Source organism: Anthonomus grandis, chromosome 9, assembly GCF_022605725.1.
Source record: "Anthonomus grandis grandis chromosome 9, icAntGran1.3, whole genome shotgun sequence".
Classification (NCBI taxonomy): domain Eukaryota; kingdom Metazoa; phylum Arthropoda; class Insecta; order Coleoptera; family Curculionidae; genus Anthonomus; species Anthonomus grandis.
In genome coordinates, this window is record NC_065554.1 from 14,186,129 (window position 1) to 14,198,550 (window position 12,422).

A 12,422-nucleotide genomic window follows, 5' to 3' on the forward strand; every position below is an offset into this window, starting at 1 on the left:
CAGATTCGAACAGGACCTGATACTTAAAAAATATTAAGAAAATACGGTATTAGGAGACTACGCTAATAAAAAGAAATATTACTCTTAAAAATTAAATAAGCATTAGCTCTTCTACATGACTACAAGGCTACTAGAAATATTATATGACAATACCACTAACATTTTAAGGACCCAAAATATGTTCCAATAAAAAATTAATTGCGCAAATATTGTAGGTTGATTAAATTGATAATATAATATTATTATCATACTATCATAAATCAATCTAGATTAATGATCGGTGGCCAATTTTTCTTTCCCTTCCTACTAGCTAAAAAAGATATGGCTCTAGGCGCCTTTTGTTTCGGTAATATAGAAGATAATTTTCACAAATATAGAATATCCCTTAAATTTAGCCCATATAGGCTACAGCCAGACTCTTCCCTCTCCCACCACTTTCTTCCCTCAGTGCCTCTAATATTTTAGCTTTTTTCTTTTACTTGATCTTATTTTCTATAAAAGATTTACTTTTCCTCCTTGGTCTCCTTTCCTATTAGTTTGCTTTTTTTACCCATCTAGAAATACTATTTCTTACACCCCTCATTAAGTTATTATTATTACGATCCAACTTTCTAATCTAATTAAAAGCTTCACCAAGAATGGCAGGATCATAACCTAATCGTCTTAAAGGCTCTCAATCCTTCTCATCCTTAGTTAAAGCAAATGTAGAAAAACTTCACATTCAAGATAAAATGGTGGGATACCATATACAGGGTGTTTCAGAACTATGGGATCAAACTTCTGGGGGTTGTTCAGTGCAAGAGAAGAATTCATTTGAGTATTGGAACCCATGTCCGGAAATGCGTCACTACGCCACTACGGCCCTAAGACGCGTTAAAATTTATAAAAAACATTAATTACCTAAATAAGATCTGCTGCATTTATTTTTACCTTTTGTACATGATACCATAACAACAATTGTTTAAAATCAACGCTTATCAATGTCAATTCTCAATGTCATGCTTAAAAATTTTATAGCTTACAATTTTTAAACATTTATTGCTAATGGAAAACTTTACCAATCAAGAATTGGCGGATATGCATTTGGCATACGGAACAACAAACTGCAATGCACGAGCAGCATTGCGATTGTATCATGAACGTTATCCCAAACGACAGCATCCTGGATACAAAAAGTTTATTGCGGTTCATCGGCGGCTCGCTGAGACAGGCATGTTAAAGACCAAGATGCATGATACTAGTGTTGTTCGAACCGTAAGAACGGTCGAATTTGAAGAAGAGGTACTTCAGCGAGTTGTCGATGAACCATCAAATAGCACACGTGACGTCACTAAGAATATGAATACGAGTAACGCTTCTGTCTGGCGGGTACTACACGAGCAACAACTCCATCCTTACCACTTCCAGAAAGTTCAAGGTATGACTGCAGCCGATTATCATCCTAGAGTTCAATTTTGTCGATGGCTGTGGATCACATCATTGCGCAACCAAATTTTTAACGATATGTTTTGTGGACCGATGAAGCCTCCTTCACAAGAGACGGTATTTTTAATAGTAGGAATAGCCATGTTTGGGACGAAGAAAATCCTTATGCAATTTTTCCAAGGAAACATCAGAATCGTTGGTCTGTCAACGTATGGGCAGGCATTGTTGATGATTATTTAATTGGGCCATACCTTCTACCGGAACGGTTAACAGGACATATTTATCTGCGTTTCTTGGAGGAAGTTCTCCCAGAACTCCTTCAAAATGTCCCACTAAACGTTAGACAGCAAATGTGGTATCAGCATGATGGAGCGCCGGCTCACTTTGCTGTACAAGTACGCGAGTATTTGGCTCAGCGGTTTGGGCACCGTTGGATTGCCAGAGGTGGAGCAGTTTCTTGGCCTCCTAGGTCACCCGATTTAACGTCGCTCAATTTTTTCTTGTGGGGACATGTAAAGTCTTTAGTTTACGAAACTCCAGTAGAATCAGAGCTAGACTTAATTGGACGAATAACAGCAGCATTTAAAATCATTCAAAACGAGGATCAAATTTTTAGTGTAGTCCGTCGAAATTATGTGCGGCGTTTAAATGTATTGAGGTTGGAGGAAGACATTTTGAACAATTGTTGTGATGGTATCATATACAAAAGGTAAAAATAAATGCATCAGATCCTCTTTAGGTAATTAATATTTTTTCTAAATTTAAACGCGTCTTAGGGCCGTAGTGGCGTAGTGAAACATTTCCGGACATGGGTTCCTATACTCAAATGGATTCTACTGTTGCACTGAACAACCCCTAGAAGCTTGATTCCATAATTCTGAAACACCCCGTAGACATCAGTGGAAGTAATAGGGCTAATTCTTTGGTAAGAGGTGTGTCCTCATCGTTGCACTTAATCTCATCTTTTGCCAAAAAGATTTTGGACTATTTTTTAAATCCACAGAATCAAAGGCTTTTGTTAGCTCATCTAAAATCAAAGCCTTTTGAAGGTCACAAGCTGAAACAAAAACAAAACACACTAAGTAATAAGATCGTGTATTGAAAAACCCTAACCTAAACTAGACTGACGTTCTCATTTACGGCCACACTCAAATCTTCCTATTCCTAAGGTTTAAATATACTGTAATGATATTGGCCGCGAATATCAGCTGTACGTCATTAATAATAATCATCGCGGTTACGCAAGCGAGTACCGCACGATATCTCTGGAGACACGTAGAATGTTCGCGAATCTTCCGGAACCATCTAGCAACTATTGTATAAAGAGCCCTCGCCGCCAGGAGGCTAGTTTATTATTGGAATATTGGCGCGATTTTTAAATCTACATAATAAGCAGTAAATAAATATAGTGGAAATAAATGTTTCTAGTAGTCTTAAGTTAACGTGTAAAGTAAATTAGTTGACTATTTTTGTGCATCGAATGTTTTAATTTACACTTTAACGAACGCCTAAAAACGCTATAATACAAAATACGTGAAATACATCTAATTCTCGATTTCTTCATATTTTTGACGTAAATATTGTTTTACAAGCGGTATTTCCGACAACCCGACGCCTGAAAATAAAATTCGCTAAAGAGTCTGCTGTCATAAAGGCAGATATTTGCAACTAAATGAACCATAAAATTAATGTAATGTCGATGTCGCCACAGGACTTCTATTTGCTTTCTTGCTATTTATTTTTCGTACTAGTGGAGCATTAGATTAACAACAAAACAAATATTTAGGTACTTCTTCAAATGCAGAAAACTGGGTATAAAATTTTATGGTTTTGACAAGTTTTCGCTATTGGTCAAAAGAAGTTAAACGGGTGAAAAAATATAAGAAGTAAGCCTTTAGATCTTACTTTTTGTAAATAGATATATGAACATAGTGAAAAAAGATGAATATAACAAAATCTTACCAACATGTAAAAACTTATGTAAAACTAAAACTTAGAAAAAAGCTAAATTTCACTTCGATGGCACGATTTTTATCAAGCTTTGATAAGATGAATAACCAAGCATGATACAGCCAAGCCAATTTCTACCAAATTAACGAAAAAAGTAATCCGACGTTCCCAATGAAACTACAAGTTTTCAGATTTTAATTCAATTACATTCATGTTACATTCACTTTTTTTGCACTAAAATAAACTCAAAATGTTTTATTTCTAAAACTGGCATTAATAGATACAGTTTCGAACTTCCATTGTCTTTATTTGAACTTTAGCACGACGGTTCGGTTAGGAAGTTCTGTCGTTATCTAGTATAACAACAACTACTTATTTTACAGGATTACATACTAGATTTGACATACGAAAAAGCGCATTAGACCTTGGAGTGTCCTGAAAATAGAGGTCTCCAGATTTTGGGAATATCAAGACTTGGCTGGTTGAAGATTTCTTGGCTTTGCGCGTGTAAGTTGCTTCCAAAAAATCTTCTTTTCTTCCAATGTTGCTCCTTGCATAAAATATTTGCTTCTGTCTAATTTTTAATACCTCTTATATATGGTTTAGGCAAACCAATAGTTAATTCTGAATAAGGACTTGAAAATTATAAATATTGACCACTAATTAATACAGTTATAGTTTGTGGTACTAGGGTCTTTTTTGAACATGGAATTTCAAGTAGTTATCATTGATTTTAACTTGGGTGAATAGTGGGGGCTATGCTATCTGAAAAATTTAGTAAAATGGAGACAGTAGAAAAAAGCACGACTCGTTTAATCTCAACAAAAAGATCAAGGAATTCACAAACACACAACCCAAGTAGATCCATGGTATTTTAAAAGGCACTAATCAACAGCAAGATCTTAACGACCATTGAGAAAAAGCTTAAAAGATGGAAGGAGTAAGTTGAGGCCCTCTTCAATGACATACGACCTCACCAACCACCTAGAGAATATGATATCAACGAGCCCAACTGTGATGTTGTGGCCATTGGCGCTGCTTTTCCTTTTATTCCTTTTCTTTGTGTGTATCATTCTGTTCGAAAGTTCACACTTACGATGTCCTTTTATCTTACCTTCCAGTGTTGGCTTTGTCTCGCCTATGTATGACTCACATTAGCAGGGCATTTGGCATATGCACTTCTTGGTATCCAGTATGCATTCTGACTTAGTCTTCGATACTAAACCTCGAATGACGATAACCGAAGTGACGGTAGTCATTATGTTCAATTTTCTGGCAATTTTCTTGATTTTCTCCGAAGTTCCCTCGATGTAGGGAATCGTTATAAGCCCTGTAAGATCATCCGGTTGCTTAGTTTGGTTACAACTTGAACGTTCGGCGGAAATTAAAGCATAATAATAAAACAAGATAACGATAATTGATTTTTGTCGATGGTCAGCAATTTTAGCAACTGTTCTGGTTTAGTTTTTGTTATACAATATAATTATAATTAAAACTACTGAAAATTAAATTAAAAGAAATCATAAAGTGTAGCACCATATTTCTAATTTTCAAGGTAGATTTCAAATAGACAGTTATTCTAGAAAAACGCAAAATTGTTCATCATTGATTCAAACGATAGTCTGAAAATTTGTATCAAACATATTTTTGACAAGAACGATTTTATATGCGAAGGATTTAAAAAACACAATGTAAACCTACCAACTATCCGTATTACCCCTAATTGAATTAAATTAGCTTATCGTCGTTTGTCTCTGTCGTACACATTCATAAATCAATTTAAAAAATAAATTATTAGAGCTGAACTGGTCAACGGTTAAATGAAATATCGCATTTTGAAATTGAGCATTTTAGTTGCCGGTTGGGTCTTCTATAGATCAACTTATTTCACTTTTAATACCTTTTTTCATTAAGTGAGTTTTCATATGAATACATGTAAAAGACAAGCCAAAAAGCATATTTTTTTTTCAGAAAATCACAACAAAATGGTTGACGCTTATTTACAAAAACAATACAAACTGGAAAGCAGTGAGAACTTCGATGAATACATGAAGGAGCTGGGTAAGTAAATTACTGTTAATTTGATATAATGTTAAATAAAATTAAATGGTGAATTCACGGGAATTACGAGTATACATATATGGAGCCACTGTTTTATTTTATTTAGTAAATTTTTGATACTAGAGTAAATTAAAGTAGATTTTAGTTTTACTATTTCACAAAACATTTATGTAGTAATATTTCTAGATTGTTGGTCAGTGTGAAGTTTATTTAAAAAGTATCGATAACATTAAAGTCAAATATTTAAGGTTTAAGTTTAAAGTAAAGAAATTTTTTTATTTATATTTATTGATTGTGAAGGAATAGTAACCCTGTTAACCTTCCCCTTTTATTATCTTTATATTTGCACATTTACATAGGTTTAAGGAAGTAGACAAAATTTATTTTAAGTCCTAAATACTGAATTTACAATATGGTAGCAGATTTGCTAGGTTCATACAAAGGTAATAATGACTATTGCAACCCTACACCTAGATAATAATAATAATAATAATAATAATAATAATAATAATAATAATAATAATAATAATAATAATAATAATAATAATAATAATAATAATAATAATAATAATAATAATAATAATAATAATAATAATAATAATAATAATAATAATAATAATAATAATAATAATAATAATAATAATAATAATAATAATAATAATAATAATAATAATAATAATAATAAGGCTTTTATTTCCAACAGTCGCCCACTTACAGGAAATACAGAAAGCATTGTGTACAACAGGTTTAAGGTTTAAAATTAAATAATACAATATAATATTAAGCTAAAGGAAAAGTTATGGAAGAGGCTTATAGGCTAATAAAAATTTTAGAAAACATACATTTACTCAAAACATTACCTACCTACAAAATCTCTAAGAGAAATTCAAGATTTAACATTATTGATTAAAAAATCCTACTAAGAAAGACATTGAAGCAACAAAGAGGTCCAAGTTGTGGTTACAAAGAGTATTAAATAAGTTACATATATAATAAATCGGCGCCCTTCTAAAAATGTTATTTATTGCTCTATTACACTGAAATGTTCGAGGGTTTCTAGAGTTTAATCTGGGAACGACATAGTAAATTTGATTTAACAATGAGCTACAGTCGATTATTAACTAACTTGTATAAAAAGACCACGGTCCCTACCACACGGCGGTCGGCTCATGTCAAAACGTGCAAGCATTATATCTTGACATGTTCCTCTTGCTGGATAAACACCATCGGTCTTGTACATTAAATATTTTAAAAATCTACGCTGAATTGACTCAATTTTATCAATCTCCACCTGATATATATATATATAATATATTTTACTGGATGCCATATAATTGAAGCGTACTCAAGCTTGGAGCGAACAAATGAGCAATATAAGAACTGCACCACCCCAACTTCATCAAAATTGCGACAATTTCTAATTATAAGACCCAGAGATCTGGATGCTGCTAGTTAAAATTTTGGTCAAAAGTAACTAAATTATGATTACATATAATATAGTAAAAACAAAAAATAAAAAAAGAAAAACAAAATACGTCGCGAAAAAAGCATCTCAATCAACAATAACAATTATTTACCTAATTAGATAGTTATTTCAAACTAAGCTAGTTATTTAAAATTAAAATAAACTTTAATGTATAAATTTTTATATATAATTTATATATTTTATATATAATTATGCTTTTATGTATTAATTTTTCAAAAATAAAAGATTTGCAATGTTTCTTAAAAATATGGATTTTACTTTATATTTTTAGTTTCCAAGGGCAGCACATTATATATTTGAGGATTCGGATACCTAAAAATGGCAAAAAGGTGCCATACCTTTTTTTTACAACCCCTTTTTACGGTGTTATAGGTTTTAACGCCTCTAAAAATCATATTTTTTGAATAACTTTTTTTTATATAATTAAGCCTTCTTAAAATAAACCAATAGAGACAAATCTGGCTAATTTTGTTTTTTAGAGCCAGGACTACCTCTAACAAACCATTTTTTACAACCTATATAATAAAAACAAAACAAAAATTTAGATAGCACAAGCTTTACTCTAAGAAATAGGCAATAATAATATTAGCGCTAAAATGGGTTTAAAATAAGTTTTGTCTTACAGTGTATTTTAATAACAATGCATTTTTACTAACATTGCATAAATTCTTAGTATGGCATTTGCTGTTATAGTTTTTCTGTGTCAACCGTTGGAAAGGTATTTAAAAGGAATATTTATATCTCGTATAATACAATAATAAATAAAATATAAAGCAAGTCGCAAAAAGAAGAAACGTCGTATCTTTAAGTATGATGAATTCGTTTTTTTTTTCTGAAATATATTCTTTGAAAATATTTGAAACTTTTTAAAATTTTAAAGGGCTTTTTAATAAGCATAAAATTATGCAACTTTAATTCAATGTAATCTATCTTTTTTTGTTGCCGACATCCTAATGCTTACCAGCACATTTGGGACACCCTGATACTTTAAACTTTTGTGCGAGTTTTTTCTTTACTTATTTTTCATTATTACGTAAAATCCATAATAGGATATTATGAAACCCGTGCTTTCGCCTTGATCACCCGACCTAACTTTAGATTAGATTTTTTTAGAGGATTCCCTATCCTAAACTAAATAAAATTATAAGAAATAAATAATTTTTACTGCAGATAATGAGCAATTATTAACAAATCTAGAATTATATAATGCGTACATTTAAAAAGAGGTCATATTGAACTAACATACAAAAAAAAATTAATAAATAATCATATTTAAATAAATATTAGCCAAAAGTACCTCTTTTAATGTAAGATTTGTAGTATCTATTAAAAACATAATTTCACTTCTATTAAGTATATAGTGCTAATACCCAAAATGCTAAGAATGTAGTACAGTCAGTTCATTCATAAAAAACATATCTACTGATTAACAAACTAAATATTTATCAAATAAAATAAATTTAAAATGAAAAGCATAGGATTATATATAGGATTTTTTTTATTGAAATTGTTCTTTTCTTATAAGCTACCCAAGCTGCCGAATCCGGGAGATTCTCTACATATGTCTACACTGGGACAGTCTGTATATAGTAATATAAATAGAATGTACTGATAATATGCCATTCATAAGTTACCTAAATCGAAATTAAGTAGGATGTGCTGAATGGTACAAATTTTGATAATATTTATAAAACATTATTTCCGTAATACTTAATATTACACTATCTTAGGTCATATCCTACCTTTAAATATTTAGTCATATTCAAAGCAGTTGTATTGCTAATCGAACTAAAAAGTAGAAAATAATTTTTAATTACAAAGAGTTTTTATTACAGTAGTAGAAGGTCAGACAATCAATCATAATTAATTACCTCAAATAAAAATCATAATAAAATTTAAGTTATTAACAGAATAATTAAAATCAAAGTAAAAAGGGTGATATTTTTGATCGCTTGCTTCATAGTCTTCTCCTAAAAAACTTCAAAGCTATATTTTGTCATCAGGCTCATCATCATCTACCTGCAGGACAGAAGACAATATGTTTTTTCCAAGGGCTTTTGTTCGCATAATTAAATTTTCTGTTTGCTATTTTTTCTTAAGCATTTCGGTATATTTCATCATTTAGGTATTTATTTTATGTAAGTTTTTCTTTAATTTCTTTATGGGATATAATCAAACTTGTTTTTTCTAACTTATTTATTTTTCGATGTTAAGTTTAAGACTCGTTATAAGATTACTTAAAAAATAGTTTATATCATGGTATTATGTAGGATATAAGAATGCAACTATATTCTTACTGTATTAAAAATTATAACATCATTGTAATTGTTTGCCCTATAAATATTAAATGGTTATTCTGTTAGGCTGTACTGCTAAAAATAAATAAATATAGTCCGAATTTTCTGAACGGTGCCTGAAGTGTTTTTTCACCAGTATACCAAAAAATCACAGGCGGAAGCTGAGAAGATGAGAAAATAAGTTATATAAAATAATAATGATAATGCTGCATTTTCAACAAATAATTATACTGTGTCTAAGTAGGCTAAATAGATAACATTTAAAAAAAGTTTTTCTACCTTTACATGTTTCATTAGTCATTATTTATTCATACATGACTAATCTTCATCACACAAATTATCGTGCTTCTAATAGCCTGATGAAAAAAATAAAATACCGTTTGAACCTGACCGGGTATTTTAAACACGTTAATTGTAATTTTCTGTTATTATGTAAATTATACATGTCTACGTATAATGACCGCAGTATTCATATTTATGGATTGTGGGGATCATTTCAGCCTTATTAGGAATATTTAACAAAAAATTAATGAATGGCATGTTTAAATATTTTGGATTTACCTATGCGATAATATGTAATTTAATATAATCTTTTTTATAATGGTTTTGTTTTTTTGATCATATTATATTTTTGGTTTTTATATGCAATAAACCAGAGTGAGTACCTGATGACTGACCAAATTCCATTTTTTAGTAGTAATTTATGGTAATTTGTACATGATTTATTATAATTTATTATGGTCGTTTCATGTTTTTAAAGTCCTGACAACTTATTTCCTCATTTATCGCGTTCAATAACCGAATACTCTTCGCCCAAGTCCCCTCAGTTCACTAGGCGGGGAAATGCTAAAGTCAATGAGAGCCCAAATTCTCAGTTTGTACTGAGGATTGTACAATACTCGTTAAAATTAGTCTAGCTAACGTACTTGTTCCTACAGCTACAGCTCCTTGCTAAAGTCTTAGTTTAGGGCATTTAATTTTTTTTATTTCAATTAAACTACTGTTTTTTAAGGAAATAATACTGACATTTAATTTAAAGTTAAATTTTAAATTTAGTCTCAAAAAAAGATTTATAAATTCCAGGCATAATTTTTTTGTTGGATGTAGGTAAAAAAACTACTCAAACGATCGATTCGATTCTGTGAGATCATTCTCAGGACTCTAAAAGATGTACGTACAAAAAAAATAATAAAATTATACATTTTGGCGTAGTTACAAAGGTTAAATTCGCAGACAGCAAAATTAATAATTAACGCTCAATTTAAAGTCAGTTTTCCTGAGCCTAATTTTTTGTATAAAATTAATTCCTTTAAAGACTTTGATTATTAATATTATACCACAACTAAAAGCAAACAAAATCCAGAATTTAGCATAATTTCTAAACTTTTTAAATTCAAAAACCGAAAGGTTAAAACAGATAATATGATAAACATTGTATCGTAATGAAAAGACTGTATATTAACTTACATAATATATCGTAGATCGTTTGTGATTTATACAATTATTCGTTAATAATAATAATTGTAAAAGCACAATATAAGTACAAAAATTTTCAAATAAAATAACTTAAAAGACGATTAGATTAAAGGTACCCATTCTCGTTTAGCAAACCGAGCAGCCATTATCTTTAACTCTACTATTAACTAAACTGGACTGATTATACATCAAGATTGGAAATAAAGCTTATAAGTCTTTGGGATTCATCATAATAAGAAATAGTAAGTATTTTGAATTGGAAACAATTATTGGGCATTTTAATGCCCTGGTAAGACCACATCTTGAGTATGTTACCTAAATATGGATGCCTTCAGTACCTTACGTAGATCATAACGAATAAAATAAAGTATAGCCATAATATGTGGTTTGTTAGACAGAGAAAACAAATAGGCTGAGAGATTCAGATGTCTCATTTAATGGCATGTTTAGCCACTGTCCAATGGCACACATTATAATATTAGAACTAAGTCGGATACTCACAAACCTCCATTCCAAGAACTTAGACTGAGACTCGAATCCAGGGCCACACGAATGCTAGGCAGATGTATACCCACCGCACTGTCGGAGTCGGCATTTAAGAATTTTAACTTTTTTTTTTTTAAGAACTATATACTGCCAATAAATAGAAGACTACCAGTATGTAATCAAATATTCAAGCAGACAGACATAGATACAGGGTGTAATTTTAAAAACTTTTGATGCGAATATCTCTCAAATTAAAAAAGTTACGAAAACAAATTTCGTACAAATGATTTTTAAATAGGAAGAAGAACTACCATACTTAAGTTATAAGGTGAGCAACCCCTTAAGCTTTTTGCTGCCCAACATCTGAATCTTAGATGGCACTGCCCCATTTGTGATACCTCAAATTAAAGAACTTTTTAAATAGTATTCATTCGCACAATATATATTTTTTAAAGTTAATAAAGGATACAAAACATTAAGAAAAAAAAACATAATTTTTGTAAAATGGTATTTTATTAACATTTATTAACATAAATTTATTTTTTCTGGGTACCGTATGTGTCCTTCCCTAAAAACAAGCGAATTTTTGTCCTACCAGTAACTATAGTAATGTTTATTAACAGAACCGTTGAAGAAAAAGTACATTCGTCGGTAAAACAAATATTTTTAATTCACTTAGGAGTAATCCTGACCTTTTCCGACCTTTCCTCGCGTAATTGAATTCTTCGCGAATAATTTAGAAGAAGAAAAAGAACCACATTTTACTAAGGCATCTTTGGCTTAATATCGATATTTTTACCAGTTTAACCTAGAATTGCTTTTTAGCGCATTGATTACCGACGAACCTTTCTAACATCTGTACCAAATTTAGTTTTTCTAATTTTTTTACCTTCGGAGATACTTACATTGAAAGTTTAAAATTAACACCCTGTATACTAAACACCAATCTTAAGCAATTACAAGTCCTGGTGAGTCTAAATAAATCTGCTAGTTGCTGATTAATGCGTCTTGAGTTAACTATTATCCAAAAAAATTTCATCTTGTAGTATATAATTAATATATACCTGCTTATTACATGTAATATAAAGCGAACAAGGGCACCGACCCTAGTTTTGTGAATTTCAACCGAAGAAAAGTAATTGACATTACCATGGTGACAGGCAGCTTTGTAGGCTTGGTAAGTAACTAGAGAGTATCAAATAATATAACTACGTCACCGAGGTCAATATAGGCGACAGACG

The 12,422-nt window shown here is 30.7% G+C and overlaps 1 protein-coding gene across 4 annotated transcripts in view; it reads left to right on the plus strand.

Moving 5' to 3' along the window:
• LOC126740106 (fatty acid-binding protein, adipocyte) overlaps positions 1 to 12,422 on the plus strand; it is a 484,513-nt gene that overhangs the window by 456,606 nt on the left and 15,485 nt on the right. For 3 of the 4 annotated variants that reach the window (XM_050446015.1, XM_050446012.1, XM_050446013.1), the window contains exon 2: positions 5,347 to 5,436. In XM_050446015.1, the coding sequence (XP_050301972.1) occupies positions 5,361 to 5,436 (76 nt within the window). In that variant the 5' untranslated portion in view covers positions 5,347 to 5,360. Of the gene's footprint in view, positions 1 to 5,133; positions 5,289 to 5,346; positions 5,437 to 12,422 lie in introns of those variants that run through there. The other variant, XM_050446011.1, reaches the window with a different exon arrangement.